At 39.4% G+C, this 18957-nt stretch overlaps 1 protein-coding gene across 2 annotated transcripts in view; it reads right to left on the reverse strand.

Annotated features, from left to right (window-relative positions):
- GPR89A (G protein-coupled receptor 89A) overlaps nucleotides 1-18957 on the reverse strand; it is an 84173-nt gene that overhangs the window by 17979 nt on the left and 47237 nt on the right. For both annotated transcript variants that reach the window (XM_058695393.1, XM_058695386.1), the window contains exons 8-9: nucleotides 2669-2778; nucleotides 281-369 (exon numbers count right to left, since the gene is read on the reverse strand). In XM_058695393.1, coding sequence (XP_058551376.1) covers nucleotides 281-369; nucleotides 2669-2778 — 199 coding nt within the window. The remainder of the gene's footprint in view (nucleotides 1-280; nucleotides 370-2668; nucleotides 2779-18957) is intronic.

The following is an 18957-nucleotide window of genomic DNA, read 5'->3' on the forward strand; positions in this document are numbered from 1 at the left end:
AATCAGTAGGGGGTGGTGTGAGCCATCTTCCCAGATGTTGAAAAAACCTCGCCTGACTATCCCACTAATTTTTATTGTTGAGAGCGTTCCATTAAGAATTTTGCTAGGGGGTAGGAACAATGTCATGAAGAACAGACTCTTAATGCTTCATGGCTGATACTGGAGCTATGAGGTCTCTCTTGTGCTGGGTGGCCATAGAGGATGCTACAAAGCTATTTAGTCTTGTTCTGCCTTCAATCGTACTGATTAAAAACCACACTTCCGTTTCCTTTCTCTGTACCTTGGTAGCATACAGATCAGCTGTTTCCAGAAAAAGCTGCCTGCTTAGTTCTTCCAAAGCATCCACTTCCTGTTGGATAAGAGTGAGATCTGGCACAAAATGGGCATCAAGGTTTAAATCACATAGAAGTTTCAAGAAATAGCAATGAAGAAATCATATGCTTTTGGTTTCTCCTAGCCTGGATATTCAATTTCCTGCTTCATGGCCAGCAGTACTCCTTCAGAGCAGTTTTCCCAACCTCCAACACAGGTGTGAAAAAGCTTCACCCCCAAGAGCATTACCAAATACCTACCATTCAGTTTCTCACTAGTTCAAGTGGCTCAGACAGATGGTTTTGTTGTTGCTTTTCTTTATCTAATTAGAGTAAGTCAAATGTAATCTTGAAATCTCAAATAGTTACATAGTAAAACTCCTATAATATTGCGTAATTTCCCCCTAAATTATCTGAATAAATATAATGTTAGGAAAGGGAATTAACACTACTGAGTTTAATACAGGCTGGGATTTATAAACATTCCCTTCTTTAGTTCTTTATAGACATTATCTTCTATTATTCTCATAAAGTCCCATGAGATAGGTGTTATTACCCATTTTGCAGATAAGGAAAGTAAAGCTCACATATGCCTTCCTCCAAGGTCTGCTCTTTCCATTGCACTATGCTACTTTCCAAGAACTCAGTGAGGGCCTGTTATTGTCTCCATTGAGGAAACAGGGGCTCAGAGAGGGAAATAATTTTAATCCTGATACTTTTGCTGATTTGACTTACTATCACTAAGATAGCTTAAACCTAAACTTTAGCTTTTATGGACTTTAAAGTCATAAAAAATAGTGAAAATAGCCCAAGTCAGAAGATTCACTTTGGTCCAGAGCCTCCCTAACTCTGTGACTTTTTCTGCTAGAGGCAGGCATTTTACTGCCTTCTGCAGATACTGCCCCCTTCACCCCCTCCCTTTTTTTTTTTTTTTTAAACAAATGGAAGGTTGTGGCAATCCTGCATTGGACAAGTCTATGGGCACCATTTGTGTCTCTACCAAAATGTATCACATTTTGGTAATTTTCACTGTATTTCAAGCTTTTTCATTATTACATTTGTTATGGTGATTTGTGATCAGCGATTACCACTCAAAGTTCAGGTAATGATTAGCATTTTTTAGCGATAGTTTAAACTAAGGTATGTACATTTTTTTTTTTAAGAATGTTATTGCACACTCAATAGGATACAGTATAGTGTGAACAAAACTTTTATATGTACTGGGAAACCGAAATATTCATCTGACTCACTTTATGGCGATATTTGCTTTATTGCGATGTTCTGGACCCACACCTGTAACATCTCTGAGGTATGCCTGTACTGCTCAAATCACCATAGTGCCCTTCGGCTCCTTCTTCAGTAGTGGCTGCTACTGGGATGGTCCAGGCCACCAAACAACAGGGTTTAACTAGTTACATGTCTGCCTCTCCCATGACTAGATGGTCAGCTTCTTGAGGAGAGAGGGTACATACTCTGTTCATCATTTTATCCCTTAGGACTCTGCCTGGAAATAGAAGATATGAAATAAATGTCTCCAGGGTAAATGAATTCAATGTAATGCTTTTTTTCTTCTCTCATGGTCATCCTGCCTTTCTTCGGTCCAATTCTTACCTACATTTGACACCGGAAAGATATGTCACAATTTATAGCAAGGACAGATTACATCCTTTTCCTCCAATTGAAGCAAAAGGGAATTTGTACTTCCCTCAGGCTAGAGAAGGAAGGAGGAACATGCTATCTCATCCCAGCCCCCCCCCCCCCCCCCCCCAGCAATTTTGACTTAATAGCCTGGTAGACACAAAGAGATTTTGTTGCTCAATCTGGGAATCAAACACTGCAACCGACTGGGCCAAGAACAACCCATTAAACCCAATATCCTTCATCCTTCAAACTAAAAGTCAATGAAGATACAGTGCTGCTTAAAAGTTGTTTAGCAATACCGATCGCTTTAGAAATGGGCCCTTACCAGCTCATATACATACAAACCATCCATTTTCGGGAGTCACTGTGTTTTATGCTAGTTTTTCAGACCTGGGAAATAGAATAGTGTAGAGGAAAGAACTAAAAGGAGGTCCTATCTTTGCCACAAACCACAGTGTGACTTAACCTCTCTGGGTCTATTTTCTCATCTGTAAAATGGAAAGAGTGACTTTTAGGATTTCTTGAGCTCAAAGACAATCATTTTATGATCTTTTAGGGGCACTGGAGAGATGACTCTGTATTTCCTAAGCCTAGCCCTGGCCACCTGGACTCTGATGCAGTCAGGTACCTTAGAGAAGACCATCCCAACACTACTTTTTTCTTCTGGCCTTGGTCCAGAGTTGAAAAAAAGAATCAGGCAGAGGGATAAAGGATACTTTCACTTCCTGGTGCTGAAGTGGTAACACTTTTTATCATTCCCCAGAATCCTGATGGTTTGTTATGCACCTCCCCCTTCTGGAACATAGTTCTCCGTGTCATTGCCATCCTGAAAGGAAAGAAAAGATAAAACCTCAGCAGGGAGCTTTAATCCTCATAGTCGGTATTCATCCACCTTCTAGTCTCATAACTGCCCTTTTCCCTTGCTGAGCTGTTCAGGAAAGAATGCAAAACTCCGGAGTCCCGCTTTGCCACTACTCACAACCAAGGGGAAACTATACACTCCCAAGAAGCAATGTGGCCTACGCAAAGGAGCACAGAATTTGGCGAAGGCAAGAAATGTGAAGATTGGCTCTAACTGAGAAACTAGAAGACTGCAGAGTTTTCATTTCCTCATCTCTGGCCGGGTGTGAAGATCACTGAAACCGTATATAAGAACTCATGCCGTCAACTACAAAGCTCTATACTTACATTAGTAATTTTTACCATTATCATTTAAGGACAAAATAGTTAACACACCTGAAGGGCCAGGTTCAGGGTAAGAACTAAAAAGTTTCTTTCCTTCCTTTTCGAAAGCAGACAAAGAACAAAAACTAAATGCAGGAAAATCACATAAATCTAGGCTCTTCTTCTTTTTTTTTTTTTTTTTTAAGTTTATTTATTAATTTTGAGAGAGACAGAGACAACATGAGTTGGGGAGGAGCAGAGACAGAGGGACAGAGAGAGAGAATCCCAAGCAGGCTCCGTGCTGGCAGCACAGAGCCTGATGCCGGGCTTGAACCCACAAAACCATGAGATCATGACCTGAGCCAAAACCAAGAGTCAGACACTTTAACCGACTGAGCCACCCAGGTGGCCCTCTGTGGGCTAGATTCTTTAAGACAGTGATTAAAGGTATTAACAATAAGAATATGAGGTATATTGGGTCATGCTGACTTAATTTTCTTCTCAAAATGACCTTTGCCTGGATATCGAGTGAATGGGATATAGCTCCAAGTTTTAGCTCTTTAATTACACATGTTCACTATAACTTAGCATTGTTGGAAGAGGGCATTAACAACCAAGAAGAGGCTCACTAGGAAGATTTTGACTTGGGAGAACTAAGGGTTATGAGTCTTGCCATTTTCATAGGTAGAAAAGCTGGAACAAGTGTATGAAGAAGGAAGAGGTTCTATCTTACTCATTTGAAAGTTCACTTCAGTTTACCGGGCCGGATTAAAAGAGAGGCAGTGGGGAGAGAGGGAGCACTGAGGCCCATTTCTATTGTCCTTAGTTTCGATGCCTACAGCACGACAAATGCAACGACTGGCTGTGGAGTGGAACTGGTTGATGATGTCAAGGTGACCGACACTGTATCGTGGCCCCGGAATAGGCAGGGAGGCACAATCACTGGAAGAAGTGAAGGCTGGCTGCACACAACAAGCGTGACCTTGTTTTAAATGACTCACTTTCACTTTTATCACTTTAGCCTAAACCAATTTTGCTCTTTCTTACCATAAGTTGCAGCTGAGAAATAAACATGTATTTTTAAAAGAAATGGTTAACATTATCAGACTTCCGGAGATGTGGTAAAAAAGAAAAAAATAGTACGAGGTACTTGTACTTTTATCTTGAACTTTTTGTCACTATCATCAACACCACATCCTGTGACCATCATCATTATTGCCTCTTTATGATAAGGGCAGTCCAGAACAAGAAATTATTTTTTCATTATTAGCTGGATGCCATTAAAAAACCCCACAGTCTGGAAAAACATGTGCCTGGCTGAGGTTTGGTGGTAGTTTGCAAGTCAAGAGGCTGAAAAGTATCTACTGTGGTTTAAATACACCATTCTACTATTCTTCTGGTACAAACTAGAAAGGTGGGAAGAAAGCAATTACTTTTCCTTTCTAATTAAACATTTTGAGGTATTGTAGATTCACATGTGGTATAAGAAATTACAGAGACATCCCACGCACCCTTTCCCCAGCTTTCCCCAATGGAAACATCTTGCAAATTTATAGTACAATAGCACAACCAGGGTATTGACACTGATACGGTCAAGATACAGAATATTTCCATCACTACAAGGATCCCTCATAATGCCCTCGTACAGCCCACTTCCCCCCTCTCTCCTCTGACTCCTCTTTAACCACCTAGCAACCACAAATCTGTTTTCCGTTTCCATTCTTTCAGTTCAAAAATGTAATAGAAATAGAATCAGATAGTATGGAACCTTTGCAGATTAGCTTTTTTCACTCAGCATAATTTTCTGGAGATTCACCCAGGCTGTTTTAGTGACAGTTCATTCATTTAGTTCATTTTTATTACTCAGTAGTATTCTGTACATGTGCGACCCTGTAACCATTCATTCACTAAAGGGTATCTGGGTTATTTCCAATTTGGGCCACTATGAATAAAACTGCTACAAACGTCAGTGTACAAGTTTTCTGTGAACCCAACTCTTCTTTTCTCTGGCATGAATGCCGAGGAAGGCAGTTGCTGGGTTGTGTGGTCGTTGCAGGTTTAGTTTTTAAAGGAAGTGCTAAATGTGTTCCAGAATTACTATTCTACATTTTAACCAGCAATGTATGAGTAATCTAGCTTCTCTGCATCCTTGCTAGGATTTGGTGTCGCTTATTTATGTTAGCCATTCTAATACGTGTATAGTGGTATCTCATAGTTTTAATTGCATTTCTCTCACGTTTTAGGATGTTAAAACATCTCTTCACCTACTTAATAGCAACCTACATATGCTCTGCAATGAATATCTCCATGTCTTTTGCCTATTTTCTAATTGGGCTTTTTTTTTTAAACTCTGTTTTGAAAGTTTTTATATTTTAGATACTAGTTTTTTCTCAGATCTGTGGTTTACAAATATTTCCCCCGAGTCTGTAATTTGTCTTTTCACCCTGAGCAGGGTCTTTTCCAGAGCAGAAGCTTGTGGTGTGGATGAAGTTTAATTTATCAATTTTTCCTTTTATATGTTTGGTGTCAAATCCATGAACTCTTTGCTTAGCCCTAGAGCCCTCCTAAGGCTTCCTATGTTTTTTTCTCCCTAAGTTGTACAGTTGTACGTTTGAGTTAATTTTTGTGTAAGATGTGAAATTTATATTGAGATTCATTTTTTAAAAAATCTATGAAGGGGTGCCTGGGTGGCTCAGTCAGTTAAATGTCTGACTTTGGCTCAGGTCACGATCTTGTGGTTCCTGAGTTCAAGCCCCACGCTGACAGCTCAGAGCCTGGAGTCTGAAACAGAGTCTGTTTCAGATTCTATGTCTCCCTCTCTCTCTCTGCCCCTCCCCTGTTCTGTCTCTGTCTCTCTCTCAAAAATAAACATTAAAAAAATGTTTTTTAAATCTATGGATATCCGATTGCTCTAGAACTATTTGTTGAAAAAGCGATCTTTTCTCTGCTGACGTGCTCTTGGATCTTTGTAAAAAAATTACTTGGGCATATTTGTGTTGGTCTATGTCTGAGTTTTCTGCTCTTTTCTATTGATATGTGTCTATACCTCTGCCAATACCACACATTCTTGGTTAGTATAGCTACATAATAAACTTTGAAATCAGACTGATTCTTTCAATTTTATTCTTTTTCAAAATTGTTTTAGCTATTCTAAGTACTTTTGCCTTTCCATATAAAATCTACAAAAAATCTTGTTGGGATATATGTTAAAGCTGTGTATCAGTGTGGAGAGAACTGACATATATACTATTTTGAGTCTTCTAATCTATAAACTTGGTATGCCTCTCTATGTAGATATTTGATTTCTTTGATTAGCATTTTATAGTTTTCAGCATGTAAGACCTATATATGTTTTGTTAGACTTACATCTAAGTATTTCATTTTTTGAGTGATTGTAATTGGTATTGTATTTCTAAATGTCAGTTTAAAGAAATACTTTAAGTCTCTGTATGTTTATTATGTACCTGCAACCCTGTTAAACAACCATTATTTTGCATTGTTCCCCTGTGGAAAATAAGCTTAAGAATTCTGTACACTTGCACCAGTGGGTTAACAAGGCTTAGGGCAGAAAGCCACTATGGGGCAAAAGTGCCCAAGGTTAGTCACTAAGTAAAACAAGGCTTAGAGAGAAAAGCCACCTCCACAGGACAGAAGCCTCTGAAAATAGAGGGACAAAGCCACCATGGGGCGAAAGCGCCCAAGGTTAGCTAGTAGAAAGGTGCCTTGTTAGCCTTGAGGCAGCGCGCTCCAGCAATCTTACACTTTGGAGAGAACAGCTACGTGGCTGTATCGCCCACAGAGAAACACTGTCCATCTGGCATCTGGCGCCAATACATCACTGTGCTTTAATCTCAACTTCTGCCGCCACTTGCCCCCCAAACCCTTTGCTTCTTACAAATTAATGGTCACTATCTTATTGTTTGTTTCTGCACATTCACCATGTATGTGAAACCTTGAGAGATCAATACATACAGAGGCAAAACCCCTGTTCGGGGCTCTTGTCTCCTCCTCGACATTAGCTTCTCTCATATTCAATTCTGCATCCAATCTCTTGCTGGACAAGAGAGAGCTCCAGATTCAAAGTCTGCAACATTCCCCTGTATCATTTTTCTCTTGCTGCTTTCAAGATTTTTTCATCTTCATCTTTTAGTAGTTTGATGATATGAACCTCAGTAGAGTTTTGTGTTTACCCTACTTGGGGTTAAGCTTCTTGGATCTGTAAATTAACATTTTCCACCAAATTTGGGAAGTTTCTGGCCATTAGTTCTTTAAATGCACCCCCGCCCCCTTCTTTGAGAGTGAGCACGCAAGCGTGCGCACGTGCATGCACCGGAGCATGGGAAGGGCAGAGAGAGACAGACTCTTAAGCAGGCTCCACGCCCAGTATGGAGCCTGATGCAGGGGCTTGATCTCACGACCCTGGGATCATGACCTGACCCGAAATCAAGAGTTGGATACTTAACCAACTGAGCCACCCAGGCACCCCTCTTTAAATACTCTCTTTCTCTCTCTTTAGGACCCCAACTACATTTTGAATTACTTGATATTGTTTTATACTTAAATACCCTGCATTTTTTCCAGTCTTTTCTCTATTCTTCAACTGACTAATTTCTTTTTTTTTTAATTTTTTTTTTTAACATTTATTTAGAGAGACAGAGAGAGACAGAGCATGAGCAGGGGAGGAGCAGAGAGAGGGACACACAGAATCTAAAGCAGGCTCCAGGCTCTGAGCTGTCAGGACAGAGACCGATGCGGGGCTTGAACTCACGAATCACGAGATCATGACCTAGGCCGAAGTTGGACACTTAACCAACTGAGCCACCCAGGCGTCCCTCCAACTGAATAATTTCTATTGATCTATCTTCAACTTGATTCTTCCACCTCTCAATTCTGCTAGGCCTACCTAGTGACATTTTCATTTCAGTTATTGTACTTTTCAGTTTTTGAATTTGTTTTCTTTTTAAAATACAGTTTCCATTTCTCTTTTGGGATGCTTTATCTGTTCACTGATATTATATTCTCCTTCATTTCTTAGAATTCATAATAGATTTCACAAAAAGACTTAAAGGCTATTATTTGGGCCACTTGAAGTTAAGTGTCTTATTATCTGCTTTTTATCTTGAACATAGATTGCTTGGTCCCATTTCTTTGTATGTCGAGTAAGTTTTGGCTGAAAACTTAACACTGCAGATAGTATGTTGCAGTAACTTGGGAATCTATCACCCCCCCTCCCCACTGCCCCGAGAACTGTTTTTTGTGTTTTTTTTTTTTTGGTTGGTTGTTGTTCTATTAAGCAGTTAGCTTACCTGGGCTCAAACTGTGAAGCCATCATACCTACTACATGCAGCAACTACTATCTTTGCTTAGTTTTTCAGCATCCAGCTGCTCTCTTTGTAGCTGACTCTGGTGGTCTCTGCTGAGCCTGAGCAGGCTAGTTAGTGGTTGACAAAGAATCTGAACAGATTTTATATTTTAAGGCCTATCCTTTCTCTGGTCCCTTTGTTTCTAGGGGTTCCTCTAAAATTTCTAATTGCACCTTGCCAGTCCTGAGTTGTACCTTGTGACACCTTAAACCAGTGAAGAATTTCACTTTCTGTCATTCAAGCTCTGTGCCCATCTTACACACAGTTCAGGCAATGCACGCAGCCAAAGGCACCACACACCTGCAGATCACATTAAGAGGGAATTATGTCTTTCAAGGGTAGACCCCCTTCTAGTTTCTCCCTACTTTTTCTCAGGCTCTCTGGTATCTACTCTGCAAATGTATTGTTTAGTGATGAGGCAGGGACTTGGATAGTTTATACCTCGATTCTATTATCTTAGTACTTCTACATGTCTCTTGCCTCCAAAATTTCACTTCCAAGTTCAGACCAGAGTAACTGGAAATTTATCAGTCTGAGTGGATGCTAGGATAGTGGGCAGTGGCTGAAGAACAACCCCAAGCAAAAAAGCCACAAAACGTGAGGTAACGTGATACTCTTCAAAATTTTTACCTCTGTTCGTTTTCCAGTGTCTTTGAATGATATCTTTTACGATTTTTTTCTAGTTTTTATGATTCTCTATAGAAGGATTTACATAAACTCTTTGCAGTACCATGGTTTGAAGGCAGTTGTGGCTGGTGCTGAAATTTCACCAGTGAATGTATTTTTTCCCCTATCTCTACAAGTTTTCAAGAGAGCCTAAAAATAAATAAATAAATAAACCAACTCAAGAGTATAGGTTAAGATTTTTTCTTTATAGTAATAGCTTGCATTAAACTTTTACATATTATAATACTCTAGGTTTTTTTTAGTCACAAACAGAAAAATTAGAAATTCAGAATTTGTGGTTGGAAAGGGATCCTAGAGACCCTTTAGCCAACCCTGTCATTTTCCAAATGAGGAAACTAAGTCTAGCATTTGCTCAAGATCACTTAGCGTGTTTACTGTAAAGTGACTGTCTGGCTCAAATACTTTTCATTATACTATGGGAGAGTTGCATAGCTGTATTTTCTATCTTCCACAAAACCACAATTTCAAAGTTGTATTAATACTGTTTGTGAGTACAGACTATAATTTAGCTATATCCTAGATTACCAAAACAAAAACTTTGACATCTAAGTCAAAAGAAAAAGAAAATAACAGATCACTTAATTCTTTTAACCTGAAAAAAGCTGAAGGCTTTGATCACTAAACCAGTGTGTTCATACTGATTGAAGTAGGTTTAAAAAAAATTATTTTTAAAGTTTATTTATTTTGAGGGAGACATCAAGCAGGGTAGGGGCAGAGAGACACAGAAATAGAGAGGGAAGGAAGGAGGGAGGGAGGGAGGGAGGGAGGGAGGGAGGGAGAGAGAGAGAGAATCCCAAGCAGGCTCCGCACTGTCAGCAGAGCCTGATGAGGGGCTTGAACCCACGAAATGTGAGATCATGACCTGAGCTGAAATCAAGAGTCATATGCTTAAACAACTGAACTACCCAGGCACCCCTGAACTAGGTTTTTGATGAATGTTTTCCAAATACTATAAATCTCATCTTCTCTTTAGTGTTCCCAGGGAGAACACAGTGTGCCTCTTTCCTACCCCCATTTTTAACCATTAATTCTTTTGTACATAACAGATGTTATATTTCTTGTAGGTCATCTCACTATGGCTCTCTGCTGGTAAATTAAAAGATGGTTTTCTGGTCACTACTCCTGCCCAACTAGGAGTATTTGTGAAAACAGTGTTTCTAGTATGAATCCCAAGGGCCCCAGTGTTGTCATGTTAGCTTATTTGCCCTGATAGCTCCATTGTGGTGATAATTAGGCCAAGTTAGGAGGCTGACTCTTCTGAGAGCCACTCAAATTAATAAGATCTACTAGAGGGTCACAAACCATCCCAGATTCTGACTAGACAAAACCTGTAGGGGTACATGTAGGGATCAGGGTCAATTCCTAACCATGACTTATGATGAAATGGCTTAAAAGTACACATCCAAGGAAAAGGTGTCAAAGATGGCAATGTAGGAAGACCCTGAACTCACCTCCTCCACTGACACCCCAAATCTGCAGCTATTTATAGAGCAATTCCTCCTGAATAATAACTGAGGGCTGGGGTGCCTGGGTGACTCAGTCAGTTCGTGTCTGATTCTTGATTTTGACTCAAGGTCATGATCTCAAGGTTTGTGAGTTCGAGCTGACAGTGCAGAGCCTGCTTGGGATTCTCTCTCTGCCCCTCCCCAGCTCTCTCTCTCTCTCTCTCTCTCTCCCTCAAAATAAATAAATAAACATTAAAAAAAATGACTGAGGGCTGACTGAACAGCTTCTGCACAACAAAAGGGAGACCACAGAGAATGGCAAAATAGTGGAGACTCAGCATTAACGGGAACCTCCCCCTCCCTCCCCCCGCCAATGCTGTACAATACAGGGGGTGCAGGGGAGAGGAATTGTACTGAGGGACTGTGAACAGATTTGTCTGGCCTGAGGCACAGAAAAAAAGGCATGGTTTACAAGAACGACTTGAATATAAAGGATCCAGCTCTACAAGCCTACCAGACAGCTGGGGAGCTGCTGGAACTCTCTCTAGCTGGCCAGGGCTGGCACGTACCACAGTTTATGTTCCCCCTCCACCTTAATAGTACAGACAGGAGCAGGATCTGAGCACCCTAGTCAGACTACCACCTCAGTGAGCCCCGAGCCCCTGGACCGCATCAGTCCCAGCTGTCCCACCAAAGCAGCTCCAGAACTGTACACACTGGGGCACCCCTGGTCAGAGTTCACTACAGCTCCAGCCATCTCACCATGTGACACAGGCACAAAGCACCCTGGAACACTCTAGGCTGACACCACTTCAGCTCCAGATAGCTTGCTAGGGCACCCCTAGTGCAGATCGCACTGGGACCTCCTGGCTCACGTGTGTTTCAGCTCTAGCCACTTTGCTAGGGCACCCTGTGTATGGAGCCTCTCGGGAACCTCTGGCCTGTGCCCACTTTAGCTCCAGCTGTCTTGCCAGGGCACCCCCTGAGTGGAATACCTGGGAACCCTGGCCCATTCCCCACCTCAGCTCCAGCCATCCCCCAACTGGGTGCCCCTGGAGTGGAGCATCTTGGCCTGTGCCAGCCTTGGCTCTAGCCACCCAGTCAGGGTGCTTCCTGCATGGAGTGCCCTGGGACACCGTAGCTTGCACACATTTCAGCTTCAGCTATCTTGCCAGGGTGTCCTCTGCACAGAGAGGCCCAGGACCATCCTGGCCCACACCCACTTCAGCTCTAAACATCCCACCAGGGCAGACCCAGAATGGAGTGCTCCAAGGCCCCCAGCCTCTGCCAGTCAATAAAAATTACCAGTCACATACAGTCTACACAGAAGATGATGATACCCGGAGCATTTCCTCAAGTTTGGAAGTAGCTGTTTAACCAAATTCGTAGAATAAAAACAGAAAGGCAAAATGAGGAGGCAGAGGAAGATGTTCCAAAATAAAGAGTAGGACAAAACCTCAGAAAAAGAACCAAATGAAATGGAGATAAGCAATATGTCTGATAAAGAGTTTAAAGTAATGATCATAAAGATGCTCATGAAACTGGAGAGAAGGGTAAGAAACCAGTGAGAACTTCAACAAAAAGACAGAAAATATAAAAAGAGCCAATCAGAGTTGAGGAATACAATAACTGAAAAGGAAAATACACTAGAGGGAATCAACAGATTAGTGGATACAGAAGAATGGATTAGTGATCTAGAAGAAGGGTAATGGGAACTACCTAAGCTGAAGAGCAAAAAGAAAAAAGAATTAAAAAAAAATAAGACGAAGGGTTCTTTTGTATCACATCAAGCAAGTAAACATTAACATTATAGGGATCCTAGAAGAGAAAGAAAGGGGCAGAAAACTTATTTGAAGAAATAACAGAAACTTTCCTAGCCTGGGGATGGAAATAGACATCCAGGTCTAGGAAGCAAAGAGTTCCAAACAAGATGAACCCAAGGAGGTCATACCAAGATACATCGTAATTTAAATGTCAAATGTCAAAATCTTAAAAGCAGCAAGAAGCAAATAGTTACATACAAGAGAAACCCTATAAGGCTATCAGCTGATTTTTCAGCAGAAACTGCAGAACAAAAAGGAGTGGTAACATATATTCAAAGTGCTGAAAGGAAAAAAACCTACATCCAAGAATCCTCTACCCAGCAACGTTATCATTCAGAATTGAAGGAGAGTTTGTCCCAGACATCCAAAACTTAAAGGAGTTCATCACCACTAAACAGGCCTTAGAAGAGATGTTACAGGGACTTCCTTAAGTGAAAAGAAAAGGCCATAAGTAGAAGAAAACAATGAATATAAAGATGTAAAATATGACAACATAAATATATAATGGGGGGGAGGGGAGTGAAAAAAGTTCTTTCAGAATGTGTTTGATCTTAGGTGACTATCAGCCTAATATACACCATTTCATACTTAGGATGTTATATCTGAACCTCATGGTAACCATAAACAAATATGTATAATAGATACACAAAAAATAAAGAGCAAGAAAGCCAAGCATACACTAGAGAAAGTCATCAATTGCAAGACAAGACAGCAAGAGAAGAAAAAAGGAACAGAAGCACTACAAAAACAATCAGAAAACAATGAACAAAATGGTAATAAGTACAGACCTATCAATGATTAAATGTAAACAGTCTAAATGCTCCAATCAAACAACTTAGAATGACCAAATGGATAAAAAAACAAGACCCATCTGTATGCTGCCTACCACAGACTCACTTCAGACCCAAAGACACACACAGACTGAAAATGAAGGGCTTAGAAAACATATTCCATGCAGACGAAAGCGGGGGTGAGAGGTGGGGAAGCCAGGGTAGCAGTACTTACATCAAACAAAATAGACTTTAAAACAAAGATTTTATTTATTTATTACTTAAAAATTTTTTTTTAAATGTTTACTTATTTTTTGAGAGAGAGAGAGAGGAGAGAGAGAGACAGAGCACAAGGTGGGGAGGGGCAGAGAGAGGGGGAGACACAGAATCCGAAGCAGGCTCCAAGCTCTGAGCCATCAGCACAGAGCGTGACGTGGGGCTCGAGCCCACCAACTGTGAGATCATGACCTGAGCTGAAGTTGGTCACTCAACCAACTGAGCCATCCAGGTGCCCCTAAAACAAAGACTTTAACAAGAGACACAGAAGGGCATTACATAAAGATAAAGAAAGCAGTCCAATAAGAGGACAGAACAACTGTAAACATCTTTTCATGCAACCGCTGAGTCATCCAAATACATAAAGCAAATGTTAAGAGACATAAATGGAAAAACTGACAGTAATACAGTAATAGTTGAGAACTTTAACATCACACTTACATCAATGCATGAATGGAATATCCAGGCAGAAAAATCAGTAAGGAAACTGGATTTTTTAAAAAAAAATTTTTTTTCAACGTTTTTTATTTATTTTTGGGACAGAGAGAGACAGAGCATGAACGGGGGAGGGGCAGAGAGAGAGGGAGACACAGAATCAGAAACAGGCTCCAGGCTCTGAGCCATCAGCCCAGAGCCTGACGCGGGGCTCGAACTCACAGAACGCGAGATAGTGACCTGGCTGAAGTCGGACGCTTAACTGACTGTGCCACCCAGGCGCCCCGGAAACTGGATTTTTTTAAAGGAAACTTCATCTTTGAATGACACATTAGCGCAGATGGACTTAAAAGATATATACAGGACATTACATCCCAAAACAACTGAATACACATTCTTTTCAAGTACACATGGAACATTCTCCAGGACAGATCATATGCTGCCACAAAACAAGTCTCAATAAATTTTAAAACACTGAAATCATATCATGCATCTTTTCTGACTACAATGGTATGAAACAAGATATCCATCACAAGAAAGCAACTGGAAAAAACACAAAAAAACACATACATGGAGGCTAAACATGCTACCAGGCAAACCAACAGGTCAGTTAAGAAATCAAAGAGGAAATTAAAAATACATGGAGACAAATGAAAGTGGAGAAACAATAATCCAAAATCTTTTGCATACAGCAAAAGCAGTTCTAAGGGGGACACTTACAGCAACACAGGCCTACATCAAGCAATCAGAAAAATCTCAAACAATTTAGTTTTACACCTAAGTTAGGAACCAGAGAAAGAACAAACAAAGCTCAAGGTTAGAAGGAAGAAAATAATAAAGATCAGGCAGAAATTATAAATGAAATAGACTCTAAAAACAAGTAGAAAGATCAATGAAATCAAGAATTGGTTCTTTGAAAAGGTAACAAAATTGACAAAACTTTAGCCAGATTCATTATGAAAAAGAGACAGGACCCAAATAAATAGAACCAAAAATAAAAATGAAACAACTGACACCACAGAAATACAAAGGATTGTAAGAGACTACCACAAAAAGTTATATGTCAACAAACTAGACAACCTAGAAGAAATGGATGAATTCCTAGAAACATAGAATCTTCTGAAATTGAATCAGGAAGAAATAGGATATCTCTGAACAGACCAGCTACTAGTAACAAAATTGAATCAGTAATCAAAAAACTCCCAATAAACAAAAGTCCAGGACCAGAAGGAATTACAGGTGAATTCTACCAAACATTTAAAGAAGAGTTAATATTGGGGCGCCTGGGTGGCTCAGTCGGTTGAGCTTCCGACTTTGGCTCAGGTCATGATCTCACCCTCTGTGAGTTCGAGCCCCGCGTCAGGCTCTGTGCTGACAGCTCAGAGCCTGGAGCCTGCTTCAGATTCTGCGTCTCCCTCTCTCTCTAACCCTCCCCCGCTCATGCTCTGTCTCTCTCTGTCTCAAAAATAAAATAAAACACTAAAAAAAAAAAAATAAAGAAGAGTTAACACCTATTCTCCTCAAACCACCCCCCAAAAAAGAGAAAGGCTTCCAAATTCATTCTACGCGGCCAGCATTACCGATACCAAATCCATCCAAAGACACTACAAAAAAAACTACAATACCCTTGATGAACATAGATGCAAAAATCCTCAACAAAATATTAGCAAACTGAATTCAATAGCACTTTAAAAGGATCATTCAGCACAATCCAAGTGAGTTTTACTCCAGGGATGCAAGGATGGTTCAATATTGACACATCACACATTAATGTGACACATCACATTAACAAAACAAAGGATAAAAATCATATAATCACCTCAATAGATATAGAAAAATCATTTGACAAAATTCAACAGTGGATCATAAAAACTCTCAACAAAGTAGATTCAGAAGGAACATATCTCAACATAAAAAGGGACGTATATGAAAAACCCACAGCTAACGTCATACTCAATGATGAAAAAGAGTTTTTCCTCTAACATCAGGAAAAAAGAATGTCCACTCTTACCACTTTTATTCAACACAGTACTGTAAGTCCTAGTTGCAACAATCAAGAAATAAAAGGCATCCAAATTCATAAGAAAGAAGTAAAACCGAAACTAATTGTAGAAAGAGAAATTTGGAAAACAATCCCATTTACAACTGCACCAAAAATAATAAAATACCTAGGAAGTAAAAGACTTGTACACTGAAAACTATAAAGTATTGATCAAAGACACTACAGCTAACAAATTAATGGAAAGACAGACCACATTCATGGATTGCAAGAATTTATATTATGAAAATGTCCATACTATCCAAAGCAATCTACAGATTGAATACAATCCCCATCAAAATACCAACAGCCTTTTTCACAGAACTAGAAAAAATAATACTAAAATTTGTATGGAACCACAAAAGACTCTAGAGAACCAAAGAATATTGAGAAAGAAGAACAAAACTGGAGGTATCACTAACCTGGAGTTAAAGATATACTACAATGCTATAGTAATCAAAGTAGTATGGATCAGTGGAACAGAATAGAAAGCCTGGAAATAAATCCACACCTATACAACAATCTATAACAAAGGAGGCAAGAATATACAATGGGAAAAAAAGTCCTTTCAATAAAAGGTGCTGGGAAAACTGCACAGCTACATACAAAGAATGAAACTGGACCACTTTCTCACACTATATATAAAAATAAACTCAAAGTGGATTAAGAACTAAATGTGAGACCTGAAACCATAAAATTCCTACAAGAAAACACAGGTGGTAATCTCTTGGATATTAATCTTAGAAATATTTTTCTGGATATGACTTCTCTGTTGAGGGAAACCAAAGCAAAAAGAAACTATTGGGACATCAAAATAAACAGCTTTTGCACAGCGAAAAAAACCATTAATAAAATAAAAAAGACAACCTACTGAATGGTAGAAGCTACTTGCAAATGATGTATCCAATAAGAGGTTAGTATCCAAAATATATAAAGAACTTATACAACTCAACATCAAAAAGGCAGTCTGATTAAAAATGGGCAGAGGACCTGAATAGACATTTTTCTAAAGACAACATACAGATGGATAGCAGACACATGAAAAGATGCTTAACATCACCAATCAGGTAAATGCAAATCAAAATCACAATGACATATCACCTCACACCAGTCAGAATGGATAAAATAAGAATTAACAAGTGTTGGCAAGGGTGTGGAGGTAAAGGGAACCCTTGTGCACTGTGGGCAGGAATGTAAACTGGTACAACTGTGGAAAACGGTATGGAGGTTCCTCAAAAAATTAAAAACAGAACTATAGAACTACCATAGGATCCAGTAATTCAATTACTGGGTATTTACCCAAAGAAGAAAAAACACAATAATTTCAAAGCTACATGTACCCCTATGTTTACTACAGCATTACTTATAATAGCCAAGATATGGAAGCAACCTAAATGTTGGGCGCGTGTGCACACATGCACAGAGAATATTACACGGCCAAAAAAAAAAAAAAAAAAAATGATACCTTGCCATCTGCAACAACATGGATGAATACAGAAGTTATTATGCCAAGGCAGACAGAAAGATATCATATGATTTCACTTATATGTGGAATCTAAAAATAAACACAAAGCAGAAACACTCAAATACACAGAAATGATGGTTGGCAGAGGGGAAGGTGGTGGGGGAATCATTTAACTCTATATGAATAAAATATAGTAAAAAGGAGAACAATCATGGGAATCAAGATAGTATTATTCCTTTATAATTATCTTTCAATACTGAATAATGTTGCTCTTACTGTTATATTTTTTAAATCTACATTCATATTCATTCATGTAAAATAAACTGTATAAAATGAATGTGGACAAAACCCAGAGAACAAATGTATATCCATGTGTATCTACTTTCAACACCCTCGGACAGATGTACAGAATGGAGACAAATAATTAGCTGGTAAATCTCATCCTCTTTATCATTGTAAAGTCTGTTGTCATATCTTACATTAAAACCTCCTTTGACTTTGACTTGATGGGTCTTACTTTAGAAAAATGTTGAAGGACAAAACACGAAATGCAGAAACACTCATGCAGTTTAAAACCTCTATGTCACAGTTTTTATTTGGGTAACAGGACTTTAATAAAGACAGGCTAATTAGCTTCATGAAGACAATAACTTACTATCTTGTTCCTCATTCTATCTCTATGACCGTTCAGCAATTAGCAAAGTGCCTAGCAGAAACTGGGCTTCCTATATTAAGAGAATGAAAATACGTGAATGCATAAATGAAGACAAAGCACTAAAACCTAAGGACTGTCCTCCAAGACTATTAATAAGTTCAATAGTTTTCCTTAGCTATGTATGGTTCACTGTTCTAGAGTTCTACATGTCAATTCATTCTTATTATTTCCATTTTACAGTTGAGGAAACCAAGACATGAAGTAACGCTCAAGGCCACACTGTGAACTGTATGGCAAGGATTCAAATTCAGAAAGTCTGAGTCTAGAGCCTAGGCTTTAACCCACCGTGATACAGATTTCTAGAAATGCCACTTTAAAAACACACACTGTAAGTCTACTTCTTAAAAATGACAAAAAGGACAACAGCTAGAAGACTTGAAGGATTTTTCAAAGTAGTTGGAGAAAAGGAAGTTGAAAAGATTGAAATCAGGCATGCAAGTTTTGTAAAAATGTAGGACAACAGACTTTTAAAGCATCTAATCAATGTAGAATACCTTCAACTATAGAAGTTATTCTAACAACTTATCTCAAGAGAATTAAAGTCAGGAAATAAATGGAATGTGAAAATTTCATTCACACAAGACTAAACATTAAGTCTTTGTTTTTGTTTTTTTAAGTTTATTTTTGAGAGTGAGCGAGTTGAGGAGGGGCAGAAAGAAAGGGAAAGAGAGAGAATTCCAAGCAGGCTCTGCACTGTCAGTGCGTGGAGCCCAATGTGGGGCTTGAGCTCATGAACCATGAGATCACGACCTGAGCCGAAATCAGAGTCAGATGCTTAACTGACTGAGCCACCAAGGCACCTCAAAATCTTTGATGGTATCTTA

The sequence above is a fragment of the Neofelis nebulosa genome, chromosome 2 (assembly GCF_028018385.1).
Source record: "Neofelis nebulosa isolate mNeoNeb1 chromosome 2, mNeoNeb1.pri, whole genome shotgun sequence".
Classification (NCBI taxonomy): domain Eukaryota; kingdom Metazoa; phylum Chordata; class Mammalia; order Carnivora; family Felidae; genus Neofelis; species Neofelis nebulosa.